At 39.5% G+C, this 16,045-nt stretch overlaps 1 protein-coding gene across 2 annotated transcripts in view; it reads left to right on the forward strand.

Moving 5' to 3' along the window:
• ITGA2 (integrin subunit alpha 2) overlaps positions 1-16,045 on the forward strand; it is a 266,068-nt gene that overhangs the window by 107,587 nt on the left and 142,436 nt on the right. For both annotated transcript variants that reach the window (XR_008400607.1, XM_053701265.1), the window contains exon 3: positions 9,257-9,369. Coding sequence is in view for 1 of the 2 variants with exons in the window: in XM_053701265.1 (XP_053557240.1) it covers positions 9,257-9,369 (113 nt within the window). In the remaining variant the exon portion in view is untranslated. The remainder of the gene's footprint in view (positions 1-9,256; positions 9,370-16,045) is intronic.

A 16,045-nucleotide genomic window follows, 5' to 3' on the forward strand; every position in this document is an offset into this window, starting at 1 on the left:
AATACTTACCTATAAAATAAACCCTAAGATAGCTACAATATAATTAATAATTACATTGTAGCTATGTTAGGGTTAATATTTATTTTACAGGTAAATTGTTAATTATTTTAACTAGGTATAATAGATATTAAATAGTTATTAACTATTTAATATCTACCTAGTTAAAATAATTACCCAATTACCTGTAAAATAAATCCTAACCTAAGTTACAAATACACCTACACTATCAAATTAAATAAACTACAAACATCTATCTAAAAATACAATTAAATTAACTAAACTAAATTACAAAAAAAAACAAACACTAAATTACAAAAAATAAAAAAAAGATTACAAGATATTTAAGCTAATTACACCTATTCTAAGCCCCCTAATAAAATAATAAACCCCCAAAATAAAAAAAATTCCCTGCCCTATTCTAAATTCAACAAATTTCAAAGCTCTTTACCTTACCAGCCCTTAAAAGGGCCTTTTGTGGGGCATGCCCCAAAGAATTCAGCTCTTTTGCATACAAGAAATACAATACCCCCCCCCCATTACAACCCACCACCCACATACCCCTATTCTAAACCCACCCAAACCCCCCTTAAAAAAGCCTAACACTACCCCCCTGAAGATCTCCCTACCTTGTCTTCACCACACCGGGCCGAACTCCTGATCCGATCCGGGCGATGTCATCCTCCAAGCGGCAAAGAAGAATTCTTCCTCCGGCGACGTCTTCCTCCAAGCGGCAGCAAAGTCTTCATTCTTCCGGCGGCATCTTCAATCTTCTTTCTTCACTCCGCCGCCGCGGAGCATCCATCCCGGCCGACTGCTGAACTTGGAATGAGGTACCTTTAAATGACGTCATCCAAGATGGCGTCCGCCGAATTCCGATTGGCTGATAGGATTCTATCAGCCAATCGGAATTAAGTTAAAAAAATCTGATTGGCTGATTGAATCAGCCAATCAGATTCAAGTTCAATCCGATTGGCTGATCCGATCAGCCAATAGAATGCGAGCTCAATCTGATTGGCTGATTGGATCAGCCAATCGGATTGAACTTGAATCTGATTGGCTGATTCAATCAGCCAATCAGATTTTTTTAACTTAATTCCGATTGGCTGATAGAATCCTCATCTGCTTCTATGTACTATATGTAGCTACAGCTCTAATCTCTCTAATGTTTAGTGAATCAGGGGCGCGATCCGATATCGATCGCAGTTTGCGGCACAAGCGAGGGAACCGGCGTCGCCCGCAGTTTCAGCTCGCAACTCGAGCCATCCCATATAGGTCGCCGTCAGATGCTAACGTGCCGTAAGTCTGACAAACCAGCGATGTCCAGAAATCTGCGTAAGTACAAATTTCTGGCGTCGCCAGTGACTTGCGCCACGTTAGAAACTGCCGGCGCCTATAAAACCTGACTAAAGTTTAAAACACCCGCACTGTCTAACACGCCTCCCTAACATAGCCCGCACTGTCTAACACGCCTCCCTAACATAGCCCGCACTGTCTAACCCTCTATCCGCTATCCCCCCTCACTAGCCTAACAATAAAAAAGCTATTAACCCCTAAACCGCCGCTCCCGTACCCCGCCGCAACCTAATAAAGTTATTAACCCCTAAACCGCCGCTCCCGTACCCCGCCGCCAGCTATATTATATCTATAACCCCCTAAAGTGAGCCCCTAACACCGCCGCCATCTATATTAAAATTATTAACCCCTAATGTAAGCCCCTTACACCGCCGCCATCTCTATTAAAATGATTAACCCCTAATTTAATCTACCTACCCCGCCGCCAGCTATATTATCTATGTTAACCCTAAGTATATTATAGTTAATATAGGTATTATATTATATATATTAACTATATTAACCCTAATTATATTAGGGTTAATATAGTTAATATAGTTACTATAGTATTTATATTAACTATATTAACTCTATCTAACCCTAACTAAATTTATATTAAATTAATCTAATTCATTTATAAACTAAAATATTCCTATTTAAATCTAAATACTTACCTATAAAATAAACCCTAAGATAGCTACAATATAATTAATAATTACATTGTAGCTATGTTAGGGTTAATATTTATTTTACAGGTAAATTGTTAATTATTTTAACTAGGTATAATAGATATTAAATAGTTATTAACTATTTAATATCTACCTAGTTAAAATAATTACCCAATTACCTGTAAATTAAGTTAAAAAAATCTGATTGGCTGATTGAATCAGCCAATCAGATTCAAGTTCAATCCGATTGGCTGATCCGATCAGCCAATAGAATGCGAGCTCAATCTGATTGGCTGATTGGATCAGCCAATCGGATTGAACTTGAATCTGACTGGCTGATTCAATCAGCCAATCAGATTTTTTTAACTTAATTCCGATTGGCTGATAGAATCCTATCAGCCAATCGGAATTCGGCGGACGCCATCTTGGATGACGTCATTTAAAGGTACCTCATTCCAAGTTCAGCAGTCGGCCGGGATGGATGCTCCGCGGCGGCGGAGTGAAGAAAGAAGATTGAAGATGCCGCCGGAAGAATGAAGACTTTGCTGCCGCTTGGAGGAAGACGTCGCCGGAGGAAGAATTCTTCTTTGCCGCTTGGAGGATGACATCGCCCGGATCGGATCAGGAGTTCGGCCCGGTGTGGTGAAGACAAGGTAGGGAGATCTTCAGGGGGGTAGTGTTAGGCTTTTTTAAGGGGGGTTTGGGTGGGTTTAGAATAGGGGTATGTGGGTGGTGGGTTGTAATGGGGGGGGGGTATTGTATTTCTTGTATGCAAAAGAGCTGAATTCTTTGGGGCATGCCCCACAAAAGGCCCTTTTAAGGGCTGGTAAGGTAAAGAGCTTTGAAATTTGTTGAATTTAGAATAGGGCAGGGAATTTTTTTCATTTTGGGGGTTTATTATTTTATTAGGGGGCTTAGAATAGGTGTAATTAGCTTAAATATCTTGTAATCTTTTTTTTATTTTTTGTAATTTAGTGTTTGTTTTTTTTTGTAATTTAGTTTAGTTAATTTAATTGTATTTTTAGATAGATGTTTGTAGTTTATTTAATTTATTGATAGTGTAGGTGTATTTGTAACTTAGGTTAGGATTTATTTTACAGGTAATTGGGTAATTATTTTAACTAGGTAGATATTAAATAGTTAATAACTATTTAATATCTATTATACCTAGTTAAAATAATTAACAATTTACCTGTAAAATAAATATTAACCCTAACATAGCTACAATGTAATTATTAATTATATTGTAGCTATCTTAGGGTTTATTTTATAGGTAAGTATTTAGATTTAAATAGGAATATTTTAGTTTATAAATGAATTAGATTAATTTAATATAAATTTAGTTAGGGTTAGATAGAGTTAATATAGTTAATATAAATACTATAGTAACTATATTAACTATATTAACCCTAATATAATTAGGGTTAATATAGTTAATATATATAATGTAATACCTATATTAACTATAATATACTTAGGGTTAACATAGATAATATAGCTGGCGGCGGGGTAGGTAGATTAAATTAGGGGTTAATCATTTTAATAGAGATGGCGGCGGTGTAAGGGGCTTACATTAGGGGTTAATAATTTTTATATAGGTGGCGGCGGTGTAAGGGGTCAGATTAGGGGATAGATAAGGTAGATGGCGGCGGTTTTAGAGGCTCACAGTAGGGGGTTAGTTTATGTAGATGGCGGCGGGGTCCGGGAGCGGCGGTTTAGGGGGTAATAACTTTATTAGGGATTTTGGGGGGGGGGGGGATCGCGGTTGACAGGTAGATAGACATTGCGCATGCGTTAGGTGTTAGGTTTATTTTAGCAGATCGCGGTTGACAGGGAGATAGACATTGCGCATGCGTTAGGTGTTAGGTTTATTTTCTAGTTAGTTTAGGGAGTTACGGGGCTCCAATAGTCAGCGTAAGGCTTCTTACGGCTGCTTTTTGTGGCGAGGTGAAATTGGAGTAAGTTTTCTCCATTTTCGCCACGTAAGTCCTTACGCTGCATATTGGATACCAAACTGCGCGGGTTTGGTATACCTGCCTATGGCCCAAAAAACTGCGGGCGACTGCAGAAATATACGGGCGTAACTTCTAGGTTACGCCGTATATGTGATACCAAATCCGCGCAAATATTGGCGTCGCCGGCTTTTGCGGGCGACGATTTATATCGGATCGACCCCCAGCTGTGCAAAATAACATTAGGACCTGGAGAAGCTGTAGAGGCTGGTGAAGTTGGAGAGCCTGGTATAACTCACAGTGAATTTTATCAACTTTATAGATTGCTCTTTTTTAGACTCTGATATAAGATTATCAGCTGTAATTAGCAAAATGTGAATCTAGGTCATCGTGCATTGATATGTTGTAGTATATTGATTGTAGAATGTACCCTGTAATTGATATAGTTATTGATGTACAAATCATTACATTCACTAAAGTGTAATATACACTACACCATAAGGGAACTAAGGCCAGAATATTGACAATGACATCACCTGGAATACTTGAGAACTTGTGCAGTGAGTTAAATTGATATTACAGGTAGAAAACCCTTTATCCAAACTACTTGGGACCAGAAATGGGTTGGAATAGTTGCATCTGTAAAATGTGACAGTTTGTAGAGGGGAGGTAACCAAGTTTAAAAAACAATATCTTATGTCATTTAGTACATTAATCAGAAAGGTAATATTTCAGTTTTTAAATAAATATAGACTACTTGCATTTTATTCATAAAAATCAAACCAAAGACACAGGAAGAGAAGATCATGATTTACAGACAAAAAGTAAAAAAAAGTAATTTTTGATAATTTTATTTTATAAAAACAATATTAATTAAAAAGTTTGGATTTCAGAATAAGCTTGGATTTTGGAATACTGGATTTTGGGTTTAGTTCCTGTGTAACTGCTTACCAGGTAGTCATTTTTAGAAAGGCACAACAACTACATAATAATTATGCATGCAACTAGGAAATTTGAGGCTGGGTACTTTTCCCCCCACTTTCCATACCCTTGACATTGTCCTCTAGTAAACATTTACTGTATATACACACTCTCAAACATCACACGTTCTCTCACACAGTATTAATATAATTATTAATAGTACTATATGTTTCTCTTTCTCTCACACACACTTGCACCATCATCACAATTTTTTTTCATAGGCACAATACTCACTTATCACAATACTCTAAATCTCAGTGGTTCACACTCACGCACACAGGTGCACTCACACACTTACACAAACACAGATGAGCAAAAACTTCCTCACTCATGCACACACACATATATACACAGACATACACACACACACATGAACAAACACTTCCTCACACACACACTCATGGTCAAACATACACATACACAGACAATCACACACACTAAAACACAAACATACATTACACTTTCTCTTATAAATATTCCTCTCTTCCTCTCTTTGTGTTTCAGTCACACGCATAGTCACATGTGCACAGATTTGCACACAATAGTCTCTCCAACACCTGCTCATTAGTCTCTCTCTCTCTCTCTCTCTCTCTCTCTCTCTCTCTCTTTCTCACTCTCTCCCTCTCTCTCTCCTCCTCTCTCTCTCTCTCCTCCTCTCTCTCTCTCTCTCTCTCTCCTCCTCTCTCTCTCTCTCCTCCTCTCTCTCTCTCTCTCTCTCTCTCTCTCTTCTCTCTCTTCTCTCTCTTCTCTCTCTTCTCTCTCTTCTCTCTCCACACACACACCACACACATACAAATGCAAACACTCCATATTAAACACCCATAGAGTGACTCCTCATTCATCCTGTTATGATTATTACACTTGCATATCACATAGATACATAATCATATGATACTGAACAAGTATAGTCTGACAACATTTGCACACAATAGTCTCTCCAACACCTGCTCATTAGTCACTCTCTCTCTCTCTCTCTCTCTCTCTCTCTCTCTCTCTCTCTCTCTCTCTCTCTCTCTCTCTCTCTCTCTCTCTCTCTCTCTCTCCCTCTCTCCCTCTCTCCCTCTCTCCCTCTCTCTCTCCCTCTCTCCCTCTCTCCCTCTCCTCCTCTCTCTCTCTCTCTTCTCTCTCTTCTCTCTCCACACACACACCACACACACACACACACACACACATACAAATGCAAACACTCCATATTAAACACCCATAGAGTGACTCCTCATTCATCCTGTTATGATTATTACACTTGCATATCACATAGATACATAATCATATGATACTGAACAAGTATATTCTGACAACATTTGCACACAATAGTCTCTCCAACACCTGCTCATTAGTCACTCTCTCTCTCTCTCTCTTTCTCTCTCTCTCTCTCTCTCTCCCTCTCTCCCTCTCTCCCTCTCTCCCTCTCTCTCTCCCTCTCTCCCTCTCTCCCTCTCTCCCTCTCCTCCTCTCTCTCTCTTCTCTCTCTTCTCTCTCCACACACACACCACACACACACACACATACAAATGCAAACACTCCATATTAAACACCCATAGAGTGACTCCTCATTCATCCTGTTATGATTATTACACTTGCATATCACATAGATACATAATCATATGATACTGAACAAGTATAGTCTGACAACATTTGCATGATACATAGGGATAAAGCTGTATTGCTTTGATTATTATTTATTAAAAGTAACAAAAAATTACTCTTTGAAACATATGTATCTTTTTTAAAACAGGCAGGGATGGCACAATTACTATTGACAGTTACTATTTCGAGTTTTATATAAAATGTTTAGTTGTGAGTAATGAAATAACATTGGCAATTTATTTTCCACATTTTAAATGTAATTTAGTTATGAAAATTGAACAATTTCTAATTCTAAGTATACAAAAAACACCTGCTGACTTCTTGAGGCAAACACTGTTATACATCTGTGCCTGATTGGCTTTAACTGATAACAGCTGCACAACACCGTACTTTTATAGTAATTTTATGACTGTGTCTAGCCTTGTTGTCTGCAGACTAAAGCCCAGATTGGCTCCTCCAAATAAGGCAAATGGTGGGTAGAGTTTGGCTGGTGAAAACTAATTGCAGAAAAAAAGAATGTTAATTTGTTTAGAAAATGTTAAGACTTGGGGGCCGATTCCTCTGAAGAAGCGTTCTTGTGAAACGTGCGTCAGGGGTCAACAGGAGAAGCTTTGTCTCTCCTACTTTTAATTTGCTTACCTGAATGATTTAACTTACATTTAAATTAGAATATTGTGCAAAACTTCATTTATTTCACTAATGCAACTTAAAAGGTGAAACTAATATATGAGATAGACTCATTACATGCAAAGCAAGATAGTTCAAGCCGTGATTTGTCATAGTTGTGATGATTATGGCTTACAGCTCATGAAAACCCCAAATCCACAACCTCAGAAAATTAGAATATTGTGAAAAGGTGCAATATTCTAGGCTCAAAGTGTCCCACTCTAATCAGCTAATTAAGCCATAACACAAGCAAAGGGTTCCTGAGCCTTTAAATGGAGGGAAAGCCTCAAAAGGTAATTGCAAAAGAAGTTGGATGTTCCCAAAGTGCTGTATCAAAGCACATTAATAGAAAGTTATGTGGAAGGGAAAAGTGTCGAAGAAAAAGGTGCACAAGCAGCAGGGATGACCGCAGCCTGGAGAGGATTGTCAGTAAAAGGCCATTCAAAAGTGTTGGGGACTTTCACAAGGAGTGGAGTGAGGCTGGAGTCAGTGCATCACACCACCACACACAGACGGATCCTGGACATGGGCTTCAAATGTCGTATTCCTCTTGTCAAGCCACTCCTGAACAACAAACAGCGTCAGAAGCGTCTTACCTGGGCTAAAGAAAAACAGACCTGGTCTGTTGCTCAGTGGTCCAAAGTCCTCTTTTCTGATGAGAGCAAATTTTGCATCTCATTTGAAAACCAAGGACCCAGAGTATGGAGGAAGAATGGAGATGCACACACTGCAAGATGCTTGAAGTCCAGTGTGAAGTTTCCACAGTTTGTGTTGATTTGGAGAGCCATGTCATCTGCTGGTGTTGGTCCACTGTGCTTCATTAAGTCCAGGGTCAATGCAGCCGTCTACCAGGAGATTTTGGAGTACTTCATGCTTCCTTCCGCAGACGAGCTCTATTCGGATGCTGACTTCATTTTCCAGCAGGACTTGGCACCTGCCCACACTGCCAAAAGCACCAAAACCTGGTTCAATGACCGTGGGATTACTGTTCTTGATTGGCCAGCAGACTCACCTGACCTGAACCCCATAGAGAATCTATGGGACATTGCCAAAAGAAAGATGAGACATGAGACCAAACAATGCAGAAGCGCTGAAGGCCACTATTGAAGCATCCTGGTCTTCCATATCATCTCAGCAGTGCCGCAGGCTGATAGCTTCCATGCCACGCTGCATTGAGGCAGTAATTGCTGCAAAAGGGGCCCAAACCAAGCACTGAGTACATACAGTATGCATGCTTTTACTTTTCAGAGGTCCGATATTGTTCTATGTACAATCCTTGTTTTATTGATTGCATGTAATATTCTAATTTTCTGAGATTGTGGATTTGGGGTTTTCATGAGCCGTAAGCCATAATCATCACAACTATGACAAATCACGGCTTGAACTATCTTGCTTTGCATGTAATGAGTCTATCTCATATATTAGTTTTACCTTTTAAGTTGCATTAGTGAAATAAATGAACTTTTGCACGATATTCTAATTTTTTGAGTTTCACCTGTATATTTGCGCTATTGGCACTCAGCAGGTCAGATGTTCAGTATAATAATAAAGTAGCCTACGGATTGAAGGGGCTTAGCCGATAGTTTATCTTCTGTCTGCTGTAGTAGTCACATAATCTATTTATCGATATAATCATTATTTTGGTGGACCATTCAGGTTTAAGTGTTTTTAATAAGCCTACGTTGTTTGTATGAATGTTTTTTTGTATCTAACAATAAAGATTCAGTATGAATGTAGTTACATAAGTTGCAATACACCATTATTGTTGATACTTTGTTAAAGCAGTAACACACTGTCTATTACACAGGGAAGAACAATCTTTTTATTTAGTTGTATGCTTCTTTACAATTACTTGATAATTTATATTCTAAACAATGCCATTCTCCCCTTTCTTCTTTTGGCTGTGAATGAAGAGCATGAGACTATTTTTAGGGAAAGACTAGAATTTGAGGGATATGTTGTCTTTTAAATCTATTGATGTTTATAACATTATTTTCATATTGAATAGTAATGAAAATCGTCCCTATGTAATGTGATTTTTCATTTGACAAACTAATTTTTCCTTTCTAGGTTGCTTGTTAGTTCCCCTTGGAGTGGGTATCCAAAGAACAGAATGGGGGATATTTACAAGTGTCCTATTGATGCATCATCAGGGACCAAATGTGACAAAATGAATTTAGCAAGTAAGTGACCTAAATTACACTGAAAAGTATCAACTAGTTGTTCAAAACACTAACTGATTCTTAGCAATGAAAGTGCTCTCAGCAGTCCCACATTATGTGGAGTTGTATCAGTTTGGGAGCTGTGTCTTACTGCCCTTCCACCAGTTCACCTACCAATTTTGTGCCAGATTACAAGCTCAAGCTTTAACTGCACTAGAAGTAAGCTTTTTGTGCTTGTTGGGTAGCGCTCGTATTATGAGTTAAAAGTAAACTGTTTTTGCTTGCATGCTAACCCGACGAGCACAAAAAGCCGAATTAGAATATGTTCACTTAATCCTCATAGTAGTCAATGGACCAAAAAAAGGGGAAACAAAAACCCTACTCGTGCAGAAAACCGATTGCATATTCTCATGTGCTCTAACATGAAAATATGAATATTTCACATTCAAATGCTATTCACATAGAAGAATATGTTCTATTTATTCTTAAATAAAAATGTGTGAGTGTATGTATGTATATATGTGTGTATGTATGTATATATGTGTATATATATATATATATATTTGTGTATATATATATATATATATATATATATATAATCAAAAGAAAGAAGTTCAATAAACTGCACAAAAGGGTGTAAAACTATAAGCAAGATTCAGCGTGATATGTATCTCCTTCCTGTGATATGTGATAGTTCACTTGGTAATGCAGTATATGACAGCAATGATGCAAACAAACAAACAGAGGCAGACTCTATCCCCGGTGTTACTGACACTAGCGGTGCTTAGTGGGACCTCCTAGAGAAATCTATGCCCAATTACAGCGATATGCTGTGCCCACTCACCGCTCTCCTAGTGCCTCCAGCGTCTGGAACAACCACCGTGATCTCCGAAATCCTTTGGCTCTCTGTTTGTTCGAATACGGCGTTCCGCCGTGGTGCCGGGAGGTGTGTCCTCTCACGTGACCTTGTCACGGCCAATCGACTTGATTGCTGTCGTAACCAGGCAACAGCATAGGTGAATCCAGGGTGTCAACAGGTGGTGCTAAATCTGCGAGCTTCTCCTCGCACTAGGAAATCCTGGTGCAAATTTAGACAACGGAAAAGAACTTGATCCCAGGCGAGGTATTTAAAAGCACAAAAAGTCTTTATTAGATTCCACTTGTGGTAAAAGCATAAGGAGGTACCAAAACACATAAAAGAATATTCACACGAAAGCATAGGCTAACATGTTTCGGCCTGATGCCGTAGTCGTAGCTGAAGTAATGCAAGCGTGCAAAGCATTTAAAGGGACATCTGTTCAATGATAGGTCAAATAGAAACCAATCATGAACCTTCATTTTAAGTGTTTGTGAATTCAGACATTTAACCCGTTAGTTACCAAAAAGATACATAGAAAACTTTGCACATCGTTTTTTCTTAAATACAAAAATGCATACTTAAATTATAGACATTTTAGCCTGAAGGACAATTACATGAGTAATGTACATAAACTTTTAAACTTAAGATCTATATAATACTTAGTAATTATGTATCAAATTAATAAATAAATAAATAAATCAAGTCAAAGGGAGCAATTCAAAAGAAGCAATACTATTGCTGATACATATATATATGGTCAAGCTGGCACAATTACGAGTCTGTACAACATGATAAAATGAACAAATTCTGCATATGGAATGGAATATCATAAGCATGGAAATAATAATAATCAATAAATTGAAAAGGCTCAATTCCATATAGAGCTAAAATAAAACTTTTCCTTTATTAAAATGTCCGATGCTTATGTTGATAACCACCCTCAATCTCTGTATGCAGCGCAGTGTTCATACACACTGTTAAACCGATTTTCACAGTTAAATAAGTGGGGGTGAACAGATAAATAAATAAAGAGTCAGTAGATACAAAACAACTCTCTTATTTTGGTTGGTATCAATAAACAGTAATAATGAAAATATACTAGAATGGAAGGACGTTAGTGTAGATTACAGCATAATATTAATAGTCATATGTGGCTGTACGTGCATACACTAGTGAAGAATGAGTATAACACATTTTAGTATTTGTATTTTGAAATTAGTAGTTGTATTTGGTATTGAATGTAGACTGAATATACAATCAGCCCAAAGGTGGACACAGATATGATAAACCTGATCTATTTCCAATAATTGATTAAGTCATATTCTGAGTTGAGGCCCTTGGGCACGCGTGTTTGCAATCTAAAGATCCAAAACATTTTGTGTTTCCCCAAAGCCTCATCTCTATTACCACCTCTAGGGGGGTGTTTAACCCATTCAATGGCTTGCCATCTTAATGTGTTGTTATTTTTATTATGTATGTTTTTGAAATGTTTCACCAAGGGTGTGGTTGCTTCACCAGTCTTAATAGAGGAAAGATGATTCCTTATCCTCGTATTGACATCTGTTGTGGTGAGACCCACATATTGAAGGTTACATTGGATACAAGTCAGGACATAAATGACATAGGAGGATGTACAGTTAAGGCAGGAATCAATGCTAAACTCCTCACCAGTCACTGTTGACTGAAATTTATTTGAGAGGGTAGCAAATTCACAAGGTCTACATCTAGACTTGCCACACCTGTACATCCCCCTATGTCTAAGCCAAGACCCACTCGGGGGATCAGCTGGACTGGGAAGTTCAGAGGGAGACAAGTAGTTCCCTATGGTCTTACTCTTTCTGTAGGAACAGCGTAAGCCTTGTTCCACACATTTAGTCAATTTGTTATCAGCCACTAGAAGTGCAAAATGTTTTTTCACTATTTTGCATATACTTCTATATTCTTCGCTGTACTCAGTTACAAAAGTAACCTGGTCACTTTGAGTGGAAACACATTTTTTGTTTTTGGACTGTTGTAACAATGTCTGTCTATCAAGTCTGTCTACTTGTGTTTGTGCTCTCTCTAATACATGCTTCGGATAACCCCTATGTTTTAATCTCTCTTTCATTTCAGTTCTTTGCTTTATATAGGTTTTTTCCTCGGTACAGTTTCTTTTGATCCGTATAAGCTGTCCCTTAGCAACCGCAAAAGGCACATGCCAACTCTTAGCATGTAAAATTGTATTTCTGGTAATGGGTTTCCTATACAGATCACTGACTATCTGTCCGTTACTTTTATGCATTAAAGTGAGATCTAAAAAATTGATACAGGTTTCATGTTTTTCAAATGTAAATTCCAGTCCCATCTAATTGTTATTCAGACCTTGTACAAACAAATCCACAGATTCGGTTTCTCCCTGCCAAATAAATAGCAGGTCATCGATATAACGTCTATAAAAGACGATGTTATTCTTGTAGGCATTTCTATCTCCATAGATGTGGGACAGCTCCCACCAACCCATAAAAAGGTTGGTGTAAGAGGGGGCAAATTTTGCCCCCATGGCTGTCCCACATCTCTGGAGATAGAACTAGCATATTTTTCTCTTGACACACAATTTTTTCAGATTCGAGGGCAAGTTCTATCTCCAGAGATGTGGGACAGCCATGGGGGCAAAATTTGCCCCCTCTTACGCCAACCTTTTTATGGGTTGGTGGGAGCTGTCCCACATCTATGGAGATAGAAATGCCTACAAGAATAACATCGTCTTTTATAGACGTTATATCGATGACCTGCTTTGGGGGCAAAATTTGCCCCCTCTTACGCCAACCTTTTTATGGGTTGGTGGGAGCTGTCCCACATCTATGGAGATAGAAATGCCTACAAGAATAACATCGTCTTTTATAGACGTTATATCGATGACCTGCTATTTATTTGGCAGGAAGAAACCGAAAATTTTTTGTGCAACTTTATTGAGGGCACATATGGCTTAACTTTTGGGTCTCAGTACCCATATGGCTAGTTATAACCGCTCTGGTGCGGTTCTTTGAGGCTGTGGAGACATCGAGTGAGATGGGCGGGGCCTATTTTCGCGCCTCAGATGCGCAGTTAGTTGTTCTCAGCAAGCTCTAACTCCTGAGGGCCCTGGTGTATGTTTTGGGCCAAATCAAGATTTTATTCCACATTATCCCACATCCCTGAGGTAGGTAGGCAGGTAGGGCCACAGCAGGGCTGTGGCAAGGTGCTGAGGGTGTTTTTTTCCGGATCTGGGCCTATTTTCGATCCGGTTTGCAAATTAAGGGGTTAAATGTTAAAAAAAAATTGTGGGGCAATCTTAACTACCTATATTGTGTCTACATACAAAATTTTGAAAAATTTGGTGCATGTTTAGGCTGTTTTGCAGAACGTGTATGCTTTTTTTCTCTTAAAGGCCCAGTACCGTTTTTTTAAGATTGTTATTGTTTTCATGCTTGTTTGTAGTCATTACTAGCCTGTTCAACATGTCTGACATTGAGGAAAGTCAATGTTCAATATGTTTAGAAGCCATTGTGGAACCTCCACTTAGAATATGTCCCTCATGCACTGAAAGGTCAATGAATTGTAAAGAACATATTTAAGCTACTAAAAGTATGTTGCAGGATGATTCTCAGTCAGAAGAGAATCAGGTTTTGCCATCTAATTCTCCCCAAGTGTCACAACCGTTAACGCCCGCACAAGCGACGCCAAGTACTTCTAGTGCGTCTAATTCTTTCACCCTGCAAGATATGGCCGCAGTTATGAATACTACCCTCACAGAGGTTTTATCTAAGCTGCCTGGGTTGCAGGGGAAGCACAGTAGGTCTGGTGTGAGAACAAACGCTGAGCCCTCTTACGCTTTATTAGCCATATCCGATGTACCCTCACAATGTTCTGAAGTGAGGGATTTGCTGGCTGAGGGAGAGATTTCTGATTCAGGAAATATGTTCCCTCAGACAGATTCAGATATGACGGCTTTTAAATTTAAACTAGAACACCTCCGCTTATTGCTCAGGGAGGTTTTAGCGACTCTGGATGATTGTGACCCTATTGTAGTTCCAGAGAAATTGTGTAAAATGGACAGATTCCTAGAGGTTCCTGCCTACACTGATGTTTTTCCGGTCCCTAAGAGGATTTCGGAAATTGTTACTAAGGAGTGGGATAGACCAGGTATTCCGTTCACTCCCCCTCCTTCTTTTAAGAAAATGTTTCCCATATCAGACGCTGTGCGGGACTCGTGGCAGATGGTCCCTAAGGTGGAGGGAGCTATTTCAACCCTGGCTAAGCATTCAACTATACCTATTGAGGACAGTTGTGCTTTCAAAGATCCTATGGATAAAAAATTAGAGGGTCTCCTAAAGAAAATATTTGTTCATCAAGGTTTTCTTCTCCAACCTATAGCGTGCATTGTTCCTGTAACTACTGCAGCGTCCTTTTGGTTCGAGGCTCTGGAAGAGGCTCTTCAGGTTGAAACCCCATTAGATGATATTCTGGATAGAATTAGGGCTCTCAAGCTAGCTAATTCTTTCATTACAGATGCCGCTTTTCAATTGGCTAAATTAGCGGCGAAGAATTCAGGTTTTGCCATTTTAGCGTGTAGAGTGTTATGGCTTAAGTCCTGGTCTGCTGATGGCTTTTTTTCCCTTTCAAGGGTAAGACCCTATTCAGGCCTGAACTGAAAGAGATCATTTCAGACATCACTAGAGGGAAAGGCCATGCCCTTCCTCAGGATAAGACGAATAAGATGAGGACCAAACAAAATAATTTTCCCTCCTTTCGAAACTTCAAAGGTGGTCCCTCTACCTCTTCCCCCTGCCGCAAAGCAAGAGGGGGATTTTGCTCAATCCAAGTCAGTCTGGAGACCTAACCAGACTTGGAACAAGGGTAAACAGGCCAAGAAGCCCGCTGCTGCCACCAAGACAGCATGAAGGGGTAGCCCCCGATCCGGGACCGGATCTAGTAGGGGGCAGACTTTCTCTCTTCGCTCAGGCTTGGGCAAGAGACGTTCAGGACTCCTGGGCTTTAGAAATAGTAACCCAGGGGTATCTTCTAGATTTCAAAGATTCTCCCCCAAGGGGGAGATTCCATCTTTCTCAATTGTCTGTAAACCAGACAAAAAGAGAGGCGTTCTTACGCTGTGTAGAAGACCTATATACCATGGGAGTGATCTGCCCAGTTCCGAAAACAGAACAGGGGCAAGGGTTCTACTCCAATCTGTTTGTGGTTCCCAAAAAAGAGGGAACCTTCAGACCAATTTTGGATCTCAAGATCCTAAACAAATTCCTCAGAGTCCCATCCTTCAAGATGGAGACCATTCGGACTATTTTGCCAATGATCCAGGAGGGTCAATATATGACCACCGTGGACTTAAAGGATGCGTATCTACACATTCCTATCCACAAAGATCATTACCAGTTCCTCAGGTTCACCTTTCTGGACAAGCATTACCAGTTTGTGGCTCTTCCCTTCGGGTTGGCCACGGCTCCCAGAATTTTCACAAAGGTGCTAGGGTCCCTTCTGGCGGTTCTAAGGCCGCGGGGCATAGCTGTGGTGCCTTATCTGGACAATATCTTAATCCAGGCATCAACTTTCCAACTAGCCAAGTCTCACACGGACATCTTGTTGGCTTTTCTAAGATCTCACGGGTGGAAGGTGAACATAAAAGAGTTCACTTATCCCTCTCACAAGAGTTCCTTTCCTGGGAACTCTGATAGATTCAGTGGACATGAAAATTTTTCTGACGGAGGTCAGGAAATCAAAATTTTTATCAATCTGCCGGCAATGGACATAGTTCCATTTGCTCGCTTGCATCTCAGACCACTGCAACTTTGCATGCTCAAACAGTGG

This window comes from Bombina bombina, chromosome 2 (genome assembly GCF_027579735.1).
Source record: "Bombina bombina isolate aBomBom1 chromosome 2, aBomBom1.pri, whole genome shotgun sequence".
Lineage (NCBI taxonomy): Eukaryota > Metazoa > Chordata > Amphibia > Anura > Bombinatoridae > Bombina > Bombina bombina.